The sequence below is a fragment of the Bombina bombina genome, chromosome 3 (assembly GCF_027579735.1).
Source record: "Bombina bombina isolate aBomBom1 chromosome 3, aBomBom1.pri, whole genome shotgun sequence".
Taxonomy (NCBI): Eukaryota; Metazoa; Chordata; class Amphibia; order Anura; family Bombinatoridae; genus Bombina; species Bombina bombina.
The window spans coordinates 664308683-664333519 of record NC_069501.1 but is presented as its reverse complement, the minus strand read 5'-3'; the positions used below and the strand labels follow the sequence as shown (position 1 = coordinate 664333519).

Genomic DNA, 24837 nt, shown 5'->3' with positions numbered 1-24837 from the left:
AGCTCTTTTGCCTGTAAAAAAAAACATACAATACCCCCCCCCAACATTACAACCCACCACCCACATACCCCTAATCTAACCCAAACCCCCCTTAAATAAACCTAACACTAAGCCCCTGAAGATCTTCCTACCTTGTCTTCACCATCCAGGTATCACCGATCCGTCCTGGCATCCGGTGCTGAAGAGGTCCAGAAGAGGGTCCAAAGTCTTCCTCCTATCCGGCAAGAAGAGGACATCCGGACCGGCAAACATCTTCTCCAAGCGGCATCTTCGATCTTCTTCCATCCGGTGCGGAGCGGGTCCATCTTGAAGCAGCCGACGCGGATCCATCCTCTTCTTCCGTTGTCTCCCGACGAATGACGGTTCCTTTAAGGGACGTCATCCAAGATGGCGTCCCTCGAATTCCGATTGGCTGATAGGATTCTATCAGCCAATCGGAATTAAGGTAGGAATATTCTGATTGGCTGATGGAATCAGCCAATCAGAATCAAGTTCAATCCTATTGGCTGATCCAATCAGCCAATCAGATTGACCTCGCATTCTATTGGCTGTTCCGATCAGCCAATAGAATGCGAGCTCAATCTGATTGGCTGATTGGATCAGCCAATCGGATTGAACTTGATTCTGATTGGCTGATTCCATCAGCCAATCAGAATATTCCTACCTTAATTCCAATATTTGCGCGGGTTTGGTATCACATATACGGCGTAACCTAGAAGTTACGCGCGTATATTTCTGCCGTCGCCCGTAGTTTTTGGGCCATAGGCAGGTATAGCAAACCAGCGCAGTTTGGTATCCAATATACAGCGTAAGGACTTACGTGGCGAAAATGGAGAAATCTTACTCCATTTTCACCTCACCACAAAAAGCAGCCGTAAGATGCCTTACGCTGACTATTGGATCCCCGTAACTCCCTAAACTAGCTGCTAAATAAACCTAACACCTAACGCATGCGCAATGTCTATCTAGCTGTCAACCGCGATCTGCTAAATAAAACCTAACACCTAACGCATGCGCAATGTCTATCTACCTGTCAACCGCGATCCCCCGCCGCAATCCCTAATAAAGTATTTAACCCCTAAACCGCCGCCATCTACATAAACTAACCCCCTACTGTGAGCCCCTAAAACCGCCACCATCTAACTGATCTATCCCCTACTGTGAGCCCCTAAAACCGCCACCATCTAACTGATCTATCCCCTAGTGTGAGCCCCTAAAACCGCCACCATCTAACTGATTATATTAGGGTTTATATAGTTAATATAGTTACTATAGTATTTATATTAACTATATTAACTCTATCTAACCCTAACACCCCTAACTAAATTCTTATTAAATAAATCTAATTTATATTATAAACTAAAATATTCCTATTTAAATCTAAATACTTACCTATAAAATAAACCCTAAGATAGCTACAATATAATTAATAATTACATTGTAGCTATGTTAGGGTTTATATTTATTTTACAGGTAAATTGTTAATTATTTTAACTATGTATAATAGCTATTAAATAGTTATGAACTATTTAATAGCTACCTAGTTAAAATAATTACCCAATTACCTGTAAAATAAATCCTAACCTAAGTTACAAATACAACTACACTATCAATAAATTAAATAAACTACAAATATCTATCTAAAAATACAATTAAATAAACTAAACTAAATTACAAAAAAAACAAACATTAAATTACAAAAAATAAAAAAAAGATTACAAGATTTTTAAGCTAATTACACCTATTCTAAGCCCCCTAATAAAATAATAAAGCCCCCCAAAATAAAAAAAAATCCCTACCCTATTCTAAATTAAAAAAAGTTCAAAGCTCTTTTACCTTACCAGCCTTAAAAGGGCCTTTTGTGGGGGCATGCCCCAAAGAAAACTGCTCTTTTGCCTGAAAAAAAACAAAACATAATACCACCCCCCAACATTACAACCCACCACCCACATACCCCTAATCTAACCCAAACCCCCCTTAAATAAACCTAACACTACCCCCCTGAAGATCTCCCTACCTTGTCTTCACCACACCGGGCCAAACTCCTCATCCGATCCGGGCGATGTCTTTATCCAAGCGGCAGCAAAGTCTTCTTCCATCCAGCAGCATCTTCCATCAAGCGGCATCTTTAATCTTCATTCGTTGCTCCTCCGACGCGGAGCATCCATCCCGGCCGACGACTGAACGACGAATGAGGTACCTTTAAATGACGTCATCCAAGATGGCGTCCGTCGAATTCCGATTGGCTGATAGGATTCTATCAGCCAATCGGAATTAAGGTAGACAAATCTGATTGGCTGATTGAATCAGCCAATCAGATTCAAGTTCAATCCGATTGGCTGAACCACGAGCGACGAATGAAGATTGAAGATGCCGCTTGATGGAAGATGCTGCCGGATGGAAGAAGACTTTGCTGCCGCTTGGATAAAGACATCGCCCGGATCGGATGAGGAGTTCGGCCCGGTGTGGTGAAGACAAGGTAGGGAGATCTTCAGGGGGGTAGTGTTAGGTTTATTTAAGGGGGGTTTGGGTTAGATTAGGGGTATGTGGGTGGTGGGTTGTAATGTTGGGGGGTGGTATTGTGTGGGTTTTTTTTATGGCAAAAGAGCAGTTTTCTTTGGGGTATGCCCCCACAAAAGGCCCTTTTAAGGGCTGGTAAGGTAAAAGAGCTTTGAACTTTTTTTAATTTAGAATAGGGTAGGGAATTTTTTTTATTTTGGGGGGCTTTATTATTTTATTAGGGGGCTTAGAATAGGTGTAATTAGCTTAAAAATCTTGTAATCTTTTTTTATTTTTTGTAATTTAGTGTTTGTTTTTTTTGTAATTTAGTTTAGTTTATTTAATTGTATTTTTAGATAGATATTTGTAGTTTATTTAATTTATTGATAGTGTAGGTGTATTTGTAACTTAGGTTAGGATTTATTTTACAGGTAATTGGGTAATTATTTTAACTAGGTAGCTATTAAATAGTTAATAACTATTTAATAGCTATTATACCTAGTTAAAATAATTAACAATTTACCTGTAAAATAAATATAAACCCTAACATAGCTAAAATGTAATTATTAATTATATTGTAGCTATCTTAGGGTTTATTTTATAGGTAAGTATTTAGATTTAAATAGGAATATTTTAATTAATAATATTAATATTAGATTTATTTTAATAAGAGTTTAGTTAGGATGTTAGAGTTAGATAGGGTTATTATACTTAATATATATATATATATATAATATAATAACGATATTAATTATATTAACCCTAATATAATTAGGGTTAATATAGTTAATATATATAATATAATATAATAACTATATTAGCTATATTAACCCTAATATAATTAGGGTTAATATAGTTAATATAGCTGGCCGCGGTGTAGGGGGATGTAGATTAGGGGTTAATGTGGTTAATATACGTGGCGGCGGTGTAGGGGGATTAGATTAGGGGTTAATACATTTATTATAGGTGGCCGCGGTGTAGGGGGATGTAGATTGTAGGCAAAAGAGCAGTTTACTTTGTGACAAAGCCCCGCCAAAAGCCCTTTTAAGGGCTGGCAAAAGAGCTGAATTCTTTGGGGCATGCCCCGCAAAAAGCCCTTTTAAGGGCTGGCAAAAGAGCTTTTACTTTGGGGCAATGCCACGCAAAAAGCCCTTTTCAGGGCTATTTGTAGGGTTAGACTTAGGTTTAGTGGTAGGGATAGTTTAGTATTTTAGGGGTTAAATAATTTAATATAGATGGCGGCGGGGTAGGGGGATTAGATCAGGGGTTAATCATTTTAAAATAGATGGCGGCGGGGTAGAGGCTCACTTTAGGGGGTAGGTAAGGTAGATGGCGGCGGGGTAGGGGGATTAGATTAGGGGTTAATAATTTTAAAATAGATAGCGGCGGGGTAGGGGCTCACTTTAGGTGGTAGGTAATGTAGATGGCGGCGGTGTTAGGGGCTCACTTTAGGGGGTTATAGATTTAATATAGCTGGCGGCGGTTTAGGGGTTAATAACTTTATTAGGTTGCGGCGGGCTCCGGGAGCGGCGGTTTAGGGGTTAATACATATTTTATTGTTAGGATAGAGAGGGGGGATAGCGGATAGAGGGTTAGACGTGTCGGGCTATGTTAGGGAGGCGTGTTAGAATTGTCGGGCTATGTTAGGGAGGCGTGTTAGACAGTGCTGGTGATTTCATACTTTAGTCAGGTTTTGTAGGCGCCGGCAGTTTCTAACGTGGCGCAAGTCACTGGCGACGCCAGAAATTTGTACTTGCGCAGATTTATGGACATCGCGGGCGCAATCCTATATACGGCGTAGTTTGCGGCGCAAGCGAGGGAACCCGCATTTCAGATGCTAACGTGCCGTAAGTCGGATAAACCAGCGATGTCTAGAAATCTGCGCAAGTACAAATTTCTGGTGTCGCCAGTGACTTGCGCCACGTTAGAAACTGCCGGCGCCTACAAAACCTGACTAAAGTATGAAATCACCCGCACTGTCTAACATGCCTCCCTAACATAGTCCGACACGTCTAACACGCCTCCCTAACATAGCCCGACACGTCTAACCCTCTATCCGCTATCCCCCCTCACTTGCCTAACAATAAAATATGTATTAACCCCTAAACCGCCGCTCCCGGAGCCCGCCGCAACCTAATAAAGTTATTAACCCCTAAACCGCCGCCAGCTATATTAAATCTATAACCCCCTAAAGTGAGCCCCTAACACCGCCACCATCTACCTTACCTACCCCCTAAAGTGAGCCCCTACCCCGCCGCTATCTATTTTAAAATTATTAACCCCTAATCTAATCCCCCTACCCCGCCGCCATCTATATTAAATTATTTAACCCCTAAAATACTAAACTATCCCTACCACTAAACCTAAGTCTAACCCTACAAATAGCCCTTAAAAGGGCTTTTTGCGGGGCATGCCCCAAAGAATTCAGCTCTTTTGCCAGCCCTTAAAAGGGCTTTTGGCGGGGCTTTGTCACAAAGTAAACTGCTCTTTTGCCTACAATCTACATCCCCCTACACCGCGGCCACCTATAATAAATGTATTAACCCCTAATCTAATCCCCCTACACCGCCGCCAGCTATATTAACTATATTAACCCTAATTATATTAGGGTTAATATAGTTAATATAGTTATTATATTATATATATTAACTATATTAACCCTAATTATATTAGGGTTAATATAGTTAATATCGTTATTATATTATATATATATATATATATATATATATATTAAGTATAATAACCCTATCTAACTCTAACATCCTAACTAAACTCTTATTAAAATAAATCTAATATTAATATTATTAATTAAAATATTCCTATTTAAATCTAAATACTTACCTATAAAATAAACCCTAAGATAGCTACAATATAATTAATAATTGCATTGTAGCTATGTTAGGGTTTATATTTATTTTACAGGTAAATTGTTAATTATTTTAACTAGGTATAATAGCTATTAAATAGTTATTAACTATTTAATAGCTACCTAGTTAAAATAATTACCCAATTACCTGTAAAATAAATCCTAACCTAAGTTACAAATACACCTACACTATCAATAAATTAAATAAACTACAAATATCTATCTAAAAATACAATTAAATAAACTAAACTAAATTACAAAAAAAAACAACACTAAATTACAAAAAATTAAAAAAAGATTACAAGATTTTTAAGCTAATTACACCTATTCTAAGCCCCCTAATAAAATAATAAAGCCCCCCAAAATAAAAAAAATGCCCTACCCTATTCTAAATTAAAAAAAGTTCAAAGCTCTTTTAACTTACCAGCCCTTAAAAGGGCCTTTTGTGGGGGCATGCCCCAAAGAAAACTGCTCTTTTGCCTGAAAAAAAAACACAATACCACCCCCCAACATTACAACCCACCACCCACATACCCCTAATCTAACCCAAACCCCCCTTAAATAAACCTAACACTACCCCCCTGAAGATCTCCCTACCTTGTCTTCACCACACCGGGCCGAACTCCTCATCCGATCCGGGCGATGTCTTTATCCAAGCGGCAGCAAAGTCTTCTTCCATCCGGCAGCATCTTCCATCAAGCGGCATCTTCAATCTTCATTCGTCGCTCGTGGTTCAGCCAATCGGATTGAACTTGAATCTGATTGGCTGATTCAATCAGCCAATCAGATTTGTCTACCTTAATTCCGATTGGCTGATAGAATCCTATCAGCCAATCGGAATTCGACGGACGCCATCTTGGATGACGTCATTTAAAGGTACCTCATTCGTCGTTCAGTCGTCGGCCGGGATGGATGCTCCGCGTCGGAGGAGCGACGAATGAAGATTAAAGATGCCGCTTGATGGAAGATGCTGCTGGATGGAAGAAGACTTTGCTGCCGCTTGGATAAAGACATCGCCCGGATCGGATGAGGAGTTCGGCCCGGTGTGGTGAAGACAAGGTAGGGAGATCTTCAGGGGGGTAGTGTTAGGTTTATTTAAGGGGGGTTTGGGTTAGATTAGGGGTATGTGGGTGGTGGGTTGTAATGTTGGGGGGTGGTATTATGTTTTGGTTTTTTTCAGGCAAAAGAGCAGTTTTCTTTGGGGCATGCCCCCACAAAAGGCCCTTTTAAGGCTGGTAAGGTAAAAGAGCTTTGAACTTTTTTTAATTTAGAATAGGGTAGGGATTTTTTTTTATTTTGGGGGGCTTTATTATTTTATTAGGGGGCTTAGAATAGGTGTAATTAGCTTAAAAATCTTGTAATCTTTTTTTTATTTTTTGTAATTTAATGTTTGTTTTTTTTGTAATTTAGTTTAGTTTATTTAATTGTATTTTTAGATAGATATTTGTAGTTTATTTAATTTATTGATAGTGTAGTTGTATTTGTAACTTAGGTTAGGATTTATTTTACAGGTAATTGGGTAATTATTTTAACTAGGTAGCTATTAAATAGTTCATAACTATTTAATAGCTATTATACCTAGTTAAAATAATTAACAATTTACCTGTAAAATAAATATAAACCCTAACATAGCTACAATGTAATTATTAATTATATTGTAGCTATCTTAGGGTTTATTTTATAGGTAAGTATTTAGATTTAAATAGGAATATTTTAGTTTATAATATAAATTAGATTTATTTAATAAGAATTTAGTTAGGGGTGTTAGGGTTAGATAGAGTTAATATAGTTAATATAAATACTATAGTAACTATATTAACTATATTAACCCTAATATAATTAGGGTTAATATAGTTAATATATATAATGTAATAACTATATTAACTATAATATACTTAGGGTTAATATAGATAATATAGCTGGCGGCGGGGTAGGTAGATTAAATTAGGGGTTAATAATTTTAATATAGATGGCGGCAGTGTAAGGGGCTTACATTAGGGGTTAATACCATTAATATAGGTGGCGGTAGTGTAGGGAGGGCAGGTTATAGGGCAAAAGAGCTGTTAACTTTGGGGCAAAGCCCCGCAAAAGGCCCTTTTAAGGGCTGGTAATAGAGCTTATTACTTTATGGATATTAGATTAGGGGTTAATAATATTAATAAAGCTGGCGGCGGTGTAAGGGGTCAGATTAGGGGATAGATCAGGTAGATGGTGGCGGTTTTAGGGGCTCACATTAGGGGATAGATCAGTTAGATGGTGGCGGTTTTAGGGGCTCACAGTAGGGGATAGATCAGTTAGATGGTGGCGGTTTTAGGGGCTCACAGTAGGGGGTTAGTTTATGTAGATGGCGGCGGTTTAGGGGTTAAATACTTTATTAGGGATTGCGGCGGGGGACCTCGGTTGACAGGTAGATAGACATTGCGCATGCGTTAGGTGTTAGGTTTTATTTAGCAGATTGCGGTTGACAGCTAGATAGGGAGTTACGGGGCTCCAATAGTCAGCGTAAGGCTTCTTACGGCTGCTTTTTGTGGCGAGGTGAAAATGGAGTAAGATTTCTCCATTTTCACCACGTAAGTCCTTACACTGTATATTGGATACCAAACAGGGCTGGTTTGGTATACCTGCCTATGGCCCAAAAAACTACGGGCGACGGCAGAAATATACGCGCGTAACTTCTAGGTTACGCCGTATATAGGATACCAAACCCGTGCAAATATTGGCGTCGCCAGCTTTTGCGGGCGACGATTTTTATCGGATCGACCCCCGCTGGTTTATCCGACTTACGGCACGTTAGCATCTGACGGCGCCGTATATTGGATAGCTCGAGATGCGAGCTGAAACTGTGGGCGACGCGGGTTCCCTCGCTTGCGCCGCAAACTACGCCGTTTATCGGATCGCGCCCTAAGTGTTTTGTTTTTTAAGTTAATTATATATAGGGTTGTGAAATGAATGCACAACAGCCTCTCTATGAGCAGTAGAACATTACAATTGTCAGATTTAAATGACAGGAAAAGGCCTATTAGTGATTTGTATTATTAGCATGATAAAGGCACTTGTTCCCAAAACATGTAGAAGTTAAAAAGGATTATTATTGAGCCAGAGCAGCACTATGTAATAGTTGATGCCTACTGAGGGGACCTGGAAAGTAATTATTCCTCAAAGTTTAAAGGGACAGAAAATACCTTTAGATTTGTATATAAAATGTTTAGTTATGCATAATGAAACAACTTTGCAATATATTTTCGTTATTTTCCCACTTTTCATGTAATTTAGCTCTGATCATTTAGCAATTTTTAATTCCCAGAACTAAACCCACATTATTTCTTTCATGATTCAGATAGAGCATGCAATTTTAAGCAACTTTCAAATTTACTCCTATTATCAAATTTTCTTCATTCTCTTGGTATCTTTATTTGAAAAGCAGGAATGGAATGTAAACTTGCTGAATGGTGGCTAAATGTACCCTGCTGACTTCTCAAGGCAAATTGTGCTATATATCTGTTTCTAATTGGATTTAACTGATAACAACTGCAAAACAGAGTACTTTATACTAACTTTATGGCAGTGGCTAGCCTTGTCTGTGGACTAAAGCCCAGATTGGCCCCTCCAAATAAGGCAAAAGGTGGGTGAAGTTTGGCTACTGAAACATAATTAAAGTAAAAAGGACGTTAATTTGTTTTGAAAACATTAAGACTTGGGGGATATGTTATTTTATAACAACACTTGTTATTACAAGATGTTTACTGTCCCTTTAAGTCTCCAGTCACAATTCCTATTTTGAAGACCAGCCCTATTTTATGGTAAGTCTGTAGAATGCACAAGCCACGTTTTTCTCAACGCGATTACTGTGATACTCTTTTCCCCAATATTGGGCCAGATCAAGTGGCTCATTAGGTGTTTTTATTCGCTCTCGGCCAAACACCGCTCAAAGTAAACTTTTAACACGGCAGGTTATCGCTTGTATTACAAGTTGAAAGTAAATTGTTTGCACGCAAGCAAAACCCGATGCGCTCTAACTTCTGATATTGCGACCGTGTTAACTTCTTCTCCCCATAGACTTCATTGGAGCGCAGTAACGCTTATCACTTGCGCACTAATCTGACACTGCGTAAGACCTACATCGCTAAACTTGAAGGTAGTTATGAATATTTTACATTCCAATGTTCTTCACATAAAAGAAAATTTTATTTTTATATTAAAATGTATATTTCTATATACATCTGATTATTTTTTGTAAAATATATATCTATACCTAATTATCTATATGAATATATACAGGTATAGATATAGAAATATATATTTAAAAATAAAAATGCCATTTTCTTCTAAGTGAAGAACATGTCCATATATGAGTATACATATGGATATATGTGTATATATAATTTATGTATATACATATTTATTATTATTTATTATTATTAGGTATTGGGTGGTATATAAAAAATGATTACAGGGATCAAATGGAGAGATAGGGTCCTGCCGAGAGTTGCAGTGTTGTAGTCGGCTCTTAAGAAGGTGAACTACAAACAGCTGGGCTCATAGGCTTACATGCTATGGGGTTTTAGGGGATAGCAGTGGAGATAGGAAGGTTAGTGTAGGTTGTAAGTGTCCCTGAATAGTAGAGTCTTCTGGGAGCACTTGAAGCTTTTAAAACTAGGGGAGAGTCTTGTGGAGCGAGGCAGAGAGTTCCATAAGATGGGAGCCAGTCTGGAGAAATCTTGTAGACGGGAATGTGAGGAGGTAACAAGAGAGGAGGAGAGTAGGAGATCATGAGCGGAGCGAAGGGGACGGGAGGGAGAGTATCTGGAGACAAGGAGGCATATTTATCAAGCCGTCAACCGCAAATACGCTGGAATTCTGCAGCGTAATTGTGGCGAGCCTGATTCGCCTCATTTATCAAAGCCTACAGACTGGCAAAGTTAAAATCTGTGATGTAACATACGATACGCCGGTCTCAGTCCGACACAGATCAATGATTACATCATTACAGATGTTCCGAATGCAAATTCGGCACTATCTAACTACTTTTTAGTCAACAAATATCAACCAGGTACGCTCGCCACTATTCGGGCCCAGCGTACCTGCTTTTCAATCCGCTGCCCTGGAGGCGGCAGATGCCATAGGAATCAATGGGAGTCTGAAAGCAGCGAAAGCTTATGTTCGCTGCTGCCCAATATCCCATTGATTCCTATGGGAGAATAAAAGTTATGTTTACACCTAACACCCTAACATGTACCCCGAGTCTAAACACCCCTAATCTGCCGCCCCGACATCGCCGCCACCTACATAATGTTATTAACCCCTATTCCGCCGCTCCCTACACCGCCGCCACCTACATTATACTTATTAACCCCTAATCTGCCGCCCCCTACACCTCTGCCACCTACATTATACTTATTAACCCCTAATCTGCCACCCCTGACATCGTGCCACCTAAATTATACTTATTAACCCCTAATCTGCCACCCCGACACCGCGGCCACCTACATAATGTTATTAACCCCTATCCCGCCGCTCCCAGAGCCCACCGCAACTAAATAAATGTATTAACCCCTGGCCTCCCACATCACTAGCACTTACTAAACCTTTTAACTCCTAAACCAGCAGCCCCCCACATCGCCATAAACTTAATTAACCTATTAACCCCTAAACCTAACAACCCGCTAACTTTTTATTAAATATTAACTCATCCCTATCTTATAATAAATTTAAACTTACCTTTAGATTTAAATTAAACTATACTAAACTAATAATTAATCTACCCTATTATACTAAAATTACATTAAACTATATTAAATTAATAATCTACTCTGTTATACTAAAATTACATTAAACTACAAATTAAATTAACTAAATTACATATTTAAAAACCTAACCCTACTCAAATAATTTAAATCTACTATTAAAAATTGCAAACTATTATACTAAAATTACAATAAACTATATTAAACTAATAATTAATCTACCCTAACTGTTATACTAATATTACATTAAACTATATTAAATTAATAATTAATCTACCCTAACTGTTATACTAAAATTACATTAAACTACAAATTAAATTAACTAAATTACATATTTTAAAACCTAACCCTACTCAAATAATTTAAATCTACTATTAAAAATTACAAAGTTACAAAAAACTAACAACTAAGTTACAAAAAATAACAAACACTAAGTTACAAAAAAACAACACTAAGTTACACAAAATAAAAAAACAAGTTATCACATATTTAAACTAATTACACTTAATCTAATAGCCCTATCAAAATAAAAAAGCCTTAAAATGGCCTTTTGCGGGGCATTGCCCCAAAGAAATCAGCTCTTTTACCTGTAAATAAAAATACAAATACCCCCCCAACAGTAAAACCCACCACCCACACAACCAAACCCCCCAAATAAAAACATAATCTAAAAACCTAAGCTCCCCATTGCCCTGTAAAGGTCATTTGTATGGGCATTGCCCTTAAAAGGGCATTTAGCTCTTTTTCAAAAGCCCAAACCCTAATCTAAAATTAAAACCCACCCAATAAACCCTTAAAAAAGCATAACACTAACCCCCGAAGATCTACTTACAGTTTCTGAAGAGCCGACATCCATCCTCAACGAAGCAACAGAAGTCCTGAGCGAAGCCGGCAGAAGTCTTCATCCAAGTGGGCCGACGTCTTCATCCAACCAGGCAGAAGTCTTCATCCAGACGGCATCTTCTATCTTCATCCATCTGGCGCAGAGCGGCTCCATCTTCAAGACATCCGACGCGGAGCATCCTCTTCTTAAGATGTCTTCTTGAGCTCGCATTCTATTGGCTATTCCAATCAGACAATAGAATGCAAGCTCAATCCTATTGGCTGATTGGATCAGCCAATAGGATGAAAGCTCAATCCTATTGGCTGATTGCAACATCAGCCAATCAGAATCTAAGGGACGCCATCTTGGATGACGTCATTTAAAGGAACCTTCATTCGGAAGAAGACGTTGTAAGAAGAGGATGCTCCGCGTCGGATGTCTTGAAGATGGAGCCGCTCCGCGCCGGATGGATGAAGATAGAAGATGCCATCTGGTTGAAGACTTCTGCCCGGTTGGATGAAGACATCAGCCCATTTTGGATGAAGACTTCTGCCGGCTTCGATGAGGACTTCTGCCGCTTCATTGAGGATGGATGTCGGCTCTTCAGAAACTGTAAGTGGATCTTCGGGGGTTAGTGTTAGGCTTTTTTAAGGGTTTATTGGGTGGGTTTTAATTTTAGATTAGGGTTTGGGCTTCTGAAAAAGAGCTAAATGCCCTTTTAAGGGCAATGCCCATACAAATGCCCTTTTCAGGGCAATGGGGAGTTTAGGTTTTTTAGTTAGGATTTTATTTGGGGGGTTGGTTGTGTGGGTGGTGGGTTTTACTGTTGGGGGGTTGTTTGTAAAAAAAAATTACAGGTAAAAGAGCTGATTTCTTTGGGGCAATGACCCACAAAAGGCCCTTTTAAGGGCTATTGGTAGTTCAGTTTAGGCTAGGGTTTTTTTATTTTGGGGGGGCTTTTTTATTTTGATAGGGCTATTCGATTTAGTGTAATTAGTTTAAATATATGATAAATTCTTTTTTATTTTGTGTAATTAAGTGGGGGGGGTTTTGCAATTTAGGTAATTGTATTTAATTTAAATAATTTATTTAATTGTAGTGTAAGGTTAGGTGTTAGTGTAAGACAGGTAAGGTTTTATTTTACAGGTAAATTTGTATTTATTTTAGCTAGGTAGTTAGTAAATAGTTAATAACGATTTAGTAACTATTCTACCTAGCTAAAATAAATACAAACTTGCCTGTAAAATAAAAATAAACCCTAGCTAGCTACAATGTAACTATTAGTTATATTGTAGCAAGCTTAGGGTTTATTTTATAGGTAAGTATTTAGTTTTAAATAGGAATAATTTAGGTAATGATAGTAGGTTTTATTTAGATTTATTTTAATTATATTTAAGTTAGGGGGTGTTAGAGTTAGGGTTAGACTTAGGTTTAGGGGTTAATAAATTTAGTATAGTGGCGGCAACGTTGGGGGCGGCAGATTAGGGGTTAATAATATTTAACTAGTGTTTGTGATGCAGGAGTGCGGTGGTTTAGGGGTTAATATGTTTATTATAGTGGTGGCGATGTCAGGAGCAGCAGATTAGGGGTTAATAATTTTATTTTAGTGTTTGCGATGCGGGAGGGCAGCAGTTTAGGGGTTAATAGGTAGTTTATGAGTGTTAGTGTACTTTTTAGCACTTTAGTTATGAGTTTTATGTTCTTGCAGGATAGGCTGTACCGCTCACTTTTTGGCCTCCCAGAAAAAGCTTGTAATATCGGCGCTATGGAAGTCTAATTGAAAAAAGACTTTACGCAAATTGCGTAAGTTAATTTGCATTATGGCCAAAAAAGTATGCGGTACAGCTTTTTGGACAAGACTCGTAATAGCAGCGGTAGTGAAAAAGCAGAGTTATAACCCATAATACTGCTTTTTCACTCATAACGCAAAACTTGTAATCTAGCCGTTACTTTTTTACTTGTTTTTATTCAATGCTACATTATCTTCAAGAGCTTTTGGTCTTTCTAGTTACTTTCAAAATGACAAGATATTTACAGTATGTCTGCATTGTGTATTAACCTATTTTGTTTTCTATCTTTTGATTCTGCAATATGTTCTTTTAAATCTTTTTATTGTTTTATAAATTATTATACAGATATATATGTTTGGAGGGTCAAGCACATTTTGTCAACACAAATACAGTTCTTCTTGCAATAACATAGACTTTCTTGCCCCCCACATCAAAAACATAATTATACATAATTATACAGAATTTTCTGCCGTCCCCCTTTGTTCCATACATAACCTCAAGGGGTACAAACACATAATAAAAAAAAAGAAAAAAAAACCCATGCGCCATATACCTATGATACATCAAAGAATAAGAGATAGGAAGGGCGGCATGGGGAGAGAAAAAAAAAAAAAAAAAACACAACAAAAACCCACATGAAACACAAGTGTGGACTCCCATCAGAGTAGGTCAGGCTAACTTCTGGTGTGCGGGTGGGGGTTGGGGGGTAAGAACCCCCACTGAGATTCAATGCTACCTCCTATAGCAGAGCAGTCCAGGCACTTGGCAATTCCTCCTTGGCAATCATGGATCTAACCAAAACTGCCGAATTTTTGGGCAGACAAACAAACAGTGTTCTAAGTCAGCTTCTTTAGCGCCACATTTATAGCAAGCCATATCCATATTCTTGTACCATCTTGCTATTTTACTAGGTGTGACATATAGTTGATTGATTACTTTAAAATGTGACTCTCTCCAAGTAGTAACCTTAGTTGTCCTTAGCAGTGTTGAGACTATCTACTAGCTCCTCCCTTGACACTATAACATGTACTTTCTTCCATTTGTCTTTCAGCATCTGTAAATGTGCTTCTATTTTATAGTTCATTTGGAAATTATAGATCATGCTGATCGCATATTTCTTTTGTGCAAATACTGTAATAGTTTTATCTAATCCTCCTAATGACCAGTCATTCCCATATTTAGTCTGTAACTCATTATGAAAGTGCCTGACTTGCAAATATGCAAAGAAGTCTGTATTCTTTAGCTGAAATTCATCTTTTAATTCATCAAATGATTTAACTATATGTGTTCTCCTCAATTTGTATCAAATTACAATACCCTTCCTACGCCATCTATGAAAAACTCCACTTTCGCTACATCCTGCTTGGAATTTAGGATTCCCTAGTATCGGTAGGTACCTTGACTTATACATGTCTATTCCTACTCCTTTACCCAGTTTATGCCAGGCTATTATTATGTTGTTAAACTTTAACCGCTGCCTAATCTTTATTGGGAGATTTTTGGATTCGCAGTGCAGAAGTGCTTTCAACGTATAGGGAGCGCATATCTCTGCTTCTAGCGGACCATAGGAAACATAGTTTCCCTCAATAATCCAATCTATCGCATATTTTGCCAATGCGGCTATATTATAAGCTTGGAGATTTGGGAGTGCAAGCCCCCCAGCTTTGAGGGGAAGTGTTGCTATTTCTGCAGCGCATCTTACTTTCCCTCCTGCCCATATAAACCTATTACACATCCTATTAAAACTAATGCAGTCTTTATGTGTTATTATAATAGGTAAATTCTGCAGAAGATACAATATTCGAGGGAAAATTATTGTTTTAATTAGCATAACTCTGGCAGAGATATTAATAGGTAAGTTACACCATATTTTGCAATCTGCTATACATTTATCCAGACATGGTGTAATATTTTTGCCATACCATTGCTTCGGATTCCTAGTAATAGTTAAGCCTAAATACTTAATCTGTTCAACTACCCTGAATGGACAGTCTTTACACTTCTGACTTGATCCATATAACCACATAATCTCCGATATAGCTACATTGACTTTGTAGCCCGAAAATGCACTAAATTGCTTTATCATATCCAGAAGTTTTTTAATACTATTTGTAGTATTCGAAAGAAATAGTAGTAAGTCATCCGCAAATAAAGAAAGAACGATCTTCTGCTGGTGAATTTTAATGCCTTCTAATTCTTTTCTTAGCCTGATAGCTAATGGCTCTATTGATAAGTTGAACAACATGGGAGACAAGGGACAACCTTGTCTTGTACCTTTTGTAAGCACAATGTCTGGAGTAGTTTCACCGTTAATAATTAAGTTAGATGTCGGTTCTCTATATATAAGTTTTATAAAAGACTCAATATTCCCTTGCACTCCAAACTTCCCTAATACTGTAAAAAGGTGGTCCCAGGTTATAGCATCAAACGCTTTTTCCGCATCTATTGCTAACACCGCTAAGTCTGGGCTGTCTTTATTGAGATTTTGCTTCGTGTCTTGACAACACTGATCTAATGTAACGAGAACTTTACGGATATTTCTAGCTGGGTTGCGTCCCGTCATAAAGCCTACCTGGTCTATGTGAATTATTTTATGTAGTATTTTTTTAAGTCTATTCGCTATGATAGTGGTTAGTATCTTATAATCACTGTTTAACAGTGATATCGGTCTGTAGGATCCTGGATCTTCTGGGGCTCTACCTTTTTTTAAAATTAACGTAATAGAGGAAGCAGCAAAATACTTAGAGTACATTTCCCTTTTTAAAAAATAGCTATTATATAAGTTAGTAAGCGTAGGTGTAATTTCACTACTTAACATTTTGTAAAATTCGGCCGGGAGCATATCAGGTCCCGGTGCTTTGTTACTTTTCATCTGCCTAATAGTCTGAGTTACCTCTTCTTCTGTTATTGGTAGATTTAGCCCCTCTCTGTCGGCCTCTTCAAGTTTCCTAGTTTCTAGTTGATCCCAAAACTCTGTTTTCTGCTGGGAATCCACTACAGACTTCGTATAAAGCTCTTCAAAATATTTAAACATTAACTGCTTCACTTCCTTTGTCGTATTTGCCCTATCTGTCCCTACTTTGATAGCTGATATATAGTTCCTTTGTCTCTGCATTTTACTTAATCTAGCTATATATTTAACGGATCTTCCATAGACTCCTCTGTATTTAGCTCTATCTTTTTCATCTTGTTGTAGAACCATTTGTTTTGTGAATATATCTTTTTCTTGTTTACTATTTTGATACTTCAGCCAAGTCTGTGGATTAACATTGCTTATGTAGGCTCTATATGTGTTCTTGAGTTGATTATTAAGTTGGCATTCTCGTTCCCTATTCTTCTTTTTCCATTTACACAGGTATGCTTTAACACTCCCTCTAATATATGCTTTAGCTGTTTCCCAATATATCTCCCATTTGCCAGTATAACTACTGTTAAAAAATTTATATTCCTTCCATTTTTCTAAAATATAATTCTTGAAATGTATATTGTACGATAGATGTCTAGGGAATCTAATTCTACCATTACCCCCTCCTGCTGACATTACGTTCTGAATTTCTAAGGTTATAATCGCATGATCTGAAATACATATATCCTTGATATCCGCTTTCAGATTCAAACCCAACATATTTTCAGAGCTTAGAAAAAAATCGATTCTTGAGAGGGTCTTAAATGTTTTTGATACACATGTAAATTCACGTGCATCGGGGTTTTGATCTCTCCAAATATCCAGCACCCTAAGCCCTTTCATGAACTTTTTCAGAAGACTCCCTTCCTTTTTGATGTTCCTGGTTAGACTACACTTAAGTCTATCTACTAGGGGTACAGGTGTCAAATTAAAATCCCCCCTATGATGATGTTCTTCCCTATATATTTCATTAATTTCTTGCTCAGCCCCACCCAAAACTCATCGTCAATCTTATTTGGACCATATACGTTACATAGAACTACATTTAAGTTATTGATTTGGATGTCTATGATTATATATCTTGCCTGTGTGTCTATCTCTTGTGTTAATATTTTATATTCACAATTCTTATTAAATAAAATTGCTACCCCTTTTTTCCTGCCGCAATATGGTGTAGCTACTACCTGCCCCACCCACTTACTTTTTAATTTCTCTGCTTCGGATGGTTTTAAGTGCGTCTCTTAAATTGCCCTAATTGCTTTAATATTAGCTTCCTTTTTATGGGCGATGAGATACCACCTTCATTCCAAGATATAAAATTAATTTTTTCCAACATCCTATTTTTGTCTTTAACTCAATTAGAGACCTCACATCACCCACCTCATTTGGCTCGCCCCCCCCTTCCCTCCAGCACACCAGACCCTCCCTCCGATAAAAAGTCCACAAAACATTGCCGAAAATAGAATCCACATAGTGTTTCGATATATTAAAACAAAAAATAAAAACAACACAAAATATAGCTTGCTTAGTCAACATCTTGCCCTGGTGATTCTATCACTAATCCGATATGTGCCCCTTTCACAAGCCCTGTTCTAGACAGAAATCTTTAGCCTCAGTAGTTGTCAGAAGGGTCCTCATTGTACCATTGATTTCCACAAGTATTTTAGCTGGATAAATCATTCGCGCTGACCATTTAGCTTCAATCAACTTGGTACAATAGGGAGCCATCTCACGTCTTTTACTACTAGTCTCTGCTGAGAAATCTTGGAAAAAATAGATTCGGTTATTGGATATCATGAATTTGTGGTGTTTACGGTATTGTCTTAGTAGGGTGACCTTGTCCTGGAAATTTAGTACTTTAATTATGATGGGCCTCCCTTTAATATGATCTTGCTCTGATCTCTTAATACCTATTCTATGTGCTCTCTATTTTTATTGGGAGTTCTTCCACAGGTATGCCTAAATATTGTGGTAGAGTTTGAGACGCAAAAGTGATTAGATCTTTAAATTCGCTTGACTCAGGCAGCCCCACTTTCTTGATATTATTCCTTCGGGCTCTGTCTTCTATTTTGTTCTGCATGGCAAGCAATTGTTTGTTATGAACAGATAGTGTTTGCTCTGCATTATATACCTGGTCTTCTACATTAGAGATCCTTAATTCTGCTTCATTTAATCTGTTAGCATATTGTCTGATTTCAGTAGATAGCGTGGCTATTTCTTGTTTTATATTGTTAAACTGAGGTAATATTAAATCTGAGATTTGTTGCATAAGTGAGTGTGAGTCTGTCATATTCAGATGTGACTCGTCTAGGTTAATTTCTGCAACCTGTTCGCTACTTTTACTTAATATTTTTTTATCTTTGGTTTTGGGAGGCATGGCTGGTGATCTTGTTTTGATAAATTTTTCCATATATAGAAAAAGATGCGTGTAATAGTAGAATCTGTGCAAAAGTATCCGCTATGGATAATAATTTTCTCTCTCCTAACGAGAGTGTGTAACCTGTGGACAGGATCAGCACACCTTATATTGTGTTCTCTGTGAAAAAATAATTCTCAAATATTATTCCTAGTGCATAAAATACTCAAAAAAAAAAAAAGAAAGAAAAAAAAAAAAAAAAGGTGAATGATTTTTTTTTTTTTTAATTTTTAATGAACGCGTGTATGTGAAATCTCTAAATCAAGGGGAAGTGACCTTTAATAGAACTTTGCCTTGCCCCTGCTAACCAAGATCTTAGATTACAGACCCTTACTCGCTTGTACCATTATCTGACTCATAGTCTCAACACTTGGTATATTCTACCTCCTTTTAACCCACTGCCAGTAAATTAGCTTAAGCTCAAAGACTATTACTTATTTAACAGCTCTCAAACTAAATACACACTGTTTATCATAGGCAGCCTCTCTATTAAGCTACATTCATGAGTCCTTACATGACATTTGTAATGTTTCCTCTAATAAAGCTTTCTCTTACTTAATTAACCAGCGTTAGATATTATTTTCAGGCACTTACACCTGCACCAGCTATGCACATATTTCAACTTTGCATCACATTTATATACTCCAATACCTCTTGGAAACAGACTCAGAATCCCCTAAAAGGGTACAAAGAAGTAGAGAGATAAGGTTAACAGAGGAAAAAGAAGACTGCAAAGCCTGCTATGTTCACCACACAATAAATTATGTCCAGCAAAGTCTCCCTTTTTCCCCCTTTTGTAGGAATATCTTCTTCTTCCTTCACATCAGACTTCCTCCATTTTAGGCTTTTTGAGGCTCCTTAACATCTTTATGTACTGTCTTGTACACAGACCCTGTATTCTGGGTGGGAATCACCTATAAAGTAAGCAAACTTCCCAGCTCTGTAATCGCCACCTAACAGGGACTGTTTCTTTTTTTTTTTTTTCAAAAACAGCTTAGCACATAATATGATCCAAGGACTGATCCACCAACTGCCCACTACAACAGATCCTTTTAAGAGGGCTTTAAAAGACCCGCACCCCCCTTAGAGTTATATACAGATGGGCCACGTTCTTTAACCCCTTAACGACCAAGGACGTACGCCACACGTCCTCAAAAAAAATAATTTAACTTAATGACCGAGGACGTGTGGCGTACGTCCTTGGTCTGGAAAGCAGCTGGAAGCGATCCTGCTCGCTTCCAGTTGCTTTCCGGTTATTGCAGTGATGCCTCGATATTGAGGCATCCTGCAATAACCTTTTTTAGCAATCCGGTGCAGAGAGAGCCACTCTGTGGCCCTCTCTGCACCGGACATCACCGGCTAAATCCGTTGGTGGGTGGGAGCCGGTTCGGGAGGCGGGTGGCGGCCATCGATGGCCCTGATGATCTGTAAGGGGGCGGGTTCGTGGGCGGGAGTGATCAGAGGCGCGCGCGGGCGCGCGCATGTGCAAGGGAGGGCGGGGGCGGGCGCGTGCACGGGGAGGGAGCGGGTGGGAACCGCTACACTACAGAAAAATTGTTTGAAAAGTTGTAAAAAAACTAGATTGATTTATGTTAAAATACATTAGTCAGGGGGTGGGGGATTGCTCTGTGGGGGGGGGGGAGGGGAAGCTACACTACAGAAAAACAGGCAAAAAAATAAAAAAAAACATTTTTTTTTGCAAACTGGGTACTGGCAGACAGCTGCCAGTACCCAAGATGGCCCCCAATAAGGCAGAGGGGGAGGTTAGAGAGCTGTTTTGGGGGGGATAAGGGAGGTTGGGGGCTAAGGGGGGGATCCTACAAAGTAGCATATGTAAATATGCTAAAGATGTTTTTTTTTTTTAACTTTTATTTTAGTACTGGCAGACCTTCTGCCAGTACTTAAGATGGTGGGGACAGTTGTGGGGTGGGGGAGGGAAGGGAGCTGTTTGGGAGGGATCAGGGGGTCTGATGTGTCAGGTGGGAGGCTGATCTCTACACTAAAGCTAAAATTAACCCTGCAAGCTCCCTACAAACTACCTAATTAACCCCTTCACTGCTAGCCATAATACACGTGTGATGCGCAGCAGCATTTATCAGCCTTTTAATTACCAAAAAGCAACACCAAAGTCATATATGTCTGCTATTTCTGAACAAAGGGGATCCCAGAGAAGCATTTACAACCATTTGTGCCATAATTGCACATGCTGTTTGTAAATAATTTCAGTGAGAAACCTAAAATTGTGAAAAATTTTGCGTTTTTTTTAATTTGATTGCATTTGGCGGTGAAATGGTGGCATGAAAATATACCAAAATGGGCCTAGATCAATACTTGGGGTTGTCTACTACACTACACTGAAGCTAAAATTAACCCTAGAAGCTCCCTACATGCTCCCTAATTAACCCCTTCACTGCTGGGCATAATACACGTGTGGTGCGCAGTCGCATTTAGCAGCCTTCTAATTAGTAAAAAGCAAAACCAAAGCCATATATGTCTGCTATTTATGAACAAAGGGGATCCCAGAGAAGCATTTACAACCATGTATGCTATAATTGCATAAGTTTTTTGTAAATAATTTCAGTGAGAAACCTAAAGTTTGTGAAAAAAAATTGTGAAAAAGTGAACAATTTTTTTTATTTGATTGCATTTGGCGGTGAAATGGTGGCATGAAATATACCAAAATGGGCCTAGATCAATACTTTGGGATGTCTTCTAAAAAAAAATATATACATGTCAATGGATATTCAGGGATTCCTGAAAGATATCAGTGTCCCAATGTAACTATCGCTAATTTTGAAAAAAAAGTGGTTTGGAAATAGCAAAGTGCTACTTGTATTTATGGCCCTATAACTTGCAAAAAAAGCAAAGAACATGTAAACATTGGGTATTTCTAAACTCAGGACAAAATTTAGAAACTATTTAGCATATGTTTTTTTTTGGTGGTTGTTTATGTATAACAGATTTTGGGGGTCAAAGTTAGAAAAAGTGTGTTTTTTTCAATTTTTTCCTCATATTTTATAAAAAAATTTATAGTAAATTATAAGATATGATGAAAATAATGGTATCTTTAGAAAGTCCATTTAATGGCGAGAAAAACGGTATATAATATGTGTGGGTACATTAAATGAGTAAGGGGAAAATTACAGCTAAACACAAACACCGCAGAAATGTAAAAATAGCCTTGGTCCCAAACGGACAGAAAATGGAAAAGTGCTGTGGTCATTAAGGGGTTAAGCAAAGGCTACCACTACTATCATGAATATTTAAGGTTTGTGGATTCTGGCCTTGCTTATTCCACTTCTTTACTCCTCAGTCTATTAAAGCTGACAATGTGGCTGTACCCAGAGTATAATCAAGCATAACACAGTAGTTCCAAATAAAGCAGATACTTGCGGTTGCTAAGGGGGGTGTCTCGGCGGGTTTTCAGGTGATGCAGCCTCTGATATTCCGCTGTTGTAGGCTGTCGTCTCCTTGTTGTCAGGGACCTGCACAGCGTGCACTTCTGAACCCTCGTGATCTGCTCCAGTGCTCCTGTCTTGGCACTCCTTGCGACAGTGTGTATAGTTAGTGACGGCACCCCCTTTGAACGTGGCAGTCCGTCTTTACACCAAGGCTCCCGGTGCCCCAAGCAGCTGGCCGTGGCGAAGTCGGCCCAACGGCTACGATCTGGCTTCCAGCGCCCGCCAACCACAGATGCTGGCTTGCACGCCCAGTTTGGTGTTAGCTGCCAAACAAGGGCTATAGGCGCCACGGTGCTGGAAAGTTAGCTCAGGTTGCTCCGACGGCGTACACTCTGCCGTGTTCCTTAAGCTCCGCCCCGGAAGTCCCTTACTCGATTCTGCAATATGTTAAATCTAACCATGATACACAATGATATCTCCTTTAGATTGATCATCTTTATATCTTTTGTGTTATTTGAATTTGTACACCCTCAAGCTCTTTGCAGCCATGCCCTATGTCATATATTATATCCCTTTAATTCCATAGCATTTTCATGCGTTTTGTTATGCAAAGGAGCAAGCAATAATGGTGCTTAGTTTTAATGCAAAATCTAACACCAAACATGGTATCCATCTGGACAATAAAAGCAATCATAGCGTAGGTTGTGTCATAACCACAAGTTTGATGCTCATCTTTTGTTTGACTACTCTAATAACAAATTCAAGTGTATAATATTCCTTCCTTCTAGTGGAAATCTTGGGTCACTTCAACTTCAAGTCCGGCTCCGGGATGAAACTGTGCTACCAGCTGATTACTACAAGCCTCTGATCCAGTTGCTGTGTCAGGAAGTAAAAACATCTTACAAGGTACTGAAAAATGAAGAAAATAAAAAAAAATTTTTAGATAATATATAGGATTGTGACGAGGCCTTGCTATTGCAGTTGTGTGAATTATCCATTTTCCATTGGACATCATCAAGTTTTAGAGATCCATTATGAAATTGACTGCAAATCACCCTGAGATTGTTATTGATTTATAACCGTTCTAAATCATCAATCACTGTTATCTGGCATTTTAATATGTTTCAGAATTTGACATCTGAATAGTCATACACAGCTGTTGGCATTTTTTCAGAATATAAATGATAAGTGACTGTGACTTAGACATATAAATGATTTCTCATTTTTATTGTCACCTAGCATTTTAGGTTTGAAAAAGTGAAAACTACTTGAGTGTGGCTGACATTTGTTTGAATTTGGCATGTGTCATTCTTGTTGTCATTTGCCCTTTTTAATAAATGACAGAGATTTTTTTAAATTTAATATTTGATTTGGAAAATTGTGTTATTTTGACTTTTAGATGTTATTATAACTGTCACTTAGCATGTTAACATTTCTTTGTGAAGATGATACATGATTGTGACTGACGTTTAAATCATCAAATGTCATTCTTGCTGTTACTTGGTGTTTTAGTATTTCAGTTGGAAAACAACATATGACTGACTTGTCAGAAATGGTTGTCATAGTCACTCACACTAAGGGCCCGATCCGATATGCAGCGTCGCCCGCAAAAGCCGGTGATGCCAGATTTTGAGCAATTTTGGTATTACATATACAGAGTAGCATAAACGTTATGGCCGTGTATTTCACCCGTCGCTCGCAATTTTTACTCCCATAGGCTAACATGGGACCCCGTCGTAAGTCGGTATCCAATATACAGCGCAAGGCCTTACGTGGCGAAAATGGAGAAATCTTACTCCATTTTCACCTCGCCATAAAATGCAGCCGTAGCAGGCCTTGCGCTGAATATGGGAGCACCGTAACTCCCTAAAATGCCGGCAAAAAAAAAACTAACACCTAACGCATGCGCAATGTCTATCTACCTGTCAACCGCAATCCCCCACCGCAATAACTAATAAAGGCCTAGATTTGGAGTTTTGTCGGTAACGACCCGAAAAACTAACGCCGGCTTTTTTCTGGCCGCACCATAAAAATAACTCTGGTATCGAGAGTCCACATAAAGGCTGCGTTAGGCTCCAAAAAAGGAGCGTAGAGCATTTTTAACGCAGCTTCAACTCTCGATACCAGAGTTGCTTACGGACGCGGCCAGCCTCAAAAACGTGCTCGTGCACGATTCTCCCATAGGAAACAATGGGGCTGTTTGAGCTGAAAAAAAACCTAACACCTGCAAAAAAGCCGCGTTCAGCTCCTAACGCAGCCCCATTGTTTGCTATGCGGTAACCCTTCCTACATCTGCACTTAACACTCTAACATGTACCCCGAGTCTAAACACCCCTAACCTTACACTTATTAACCCCTAATCTGCCGCCCCCGCTATCGCTGACCCCTGCATA

At 38.5% G+C, this 24837-nt stretch overlaps 1 protein-coding gene across 2 annotated transcripts in view; it reads left to right on the top strand.

The window, feature by feature from the left end:
• The window catches only part of LOC128653866 (ras GTPase-activating protein 4), a 364303-nt gene that overhangs the window by 273264 nt on the left and 66202 nt on the right, over positions 1-24837 (top strand). For both annotated transcript variants that reach the window (XM_053707405.1, XM_053707406.1), the window contains exon 9: positions 23233-23350. In XM_053707405.1, coding sequence (XP_053563380.1) covers positions 23233-23350 — 118 coding nt within the window. The remainder of the gene's footprint in view (positions 1-23232; positions 23351-24837) is intronic.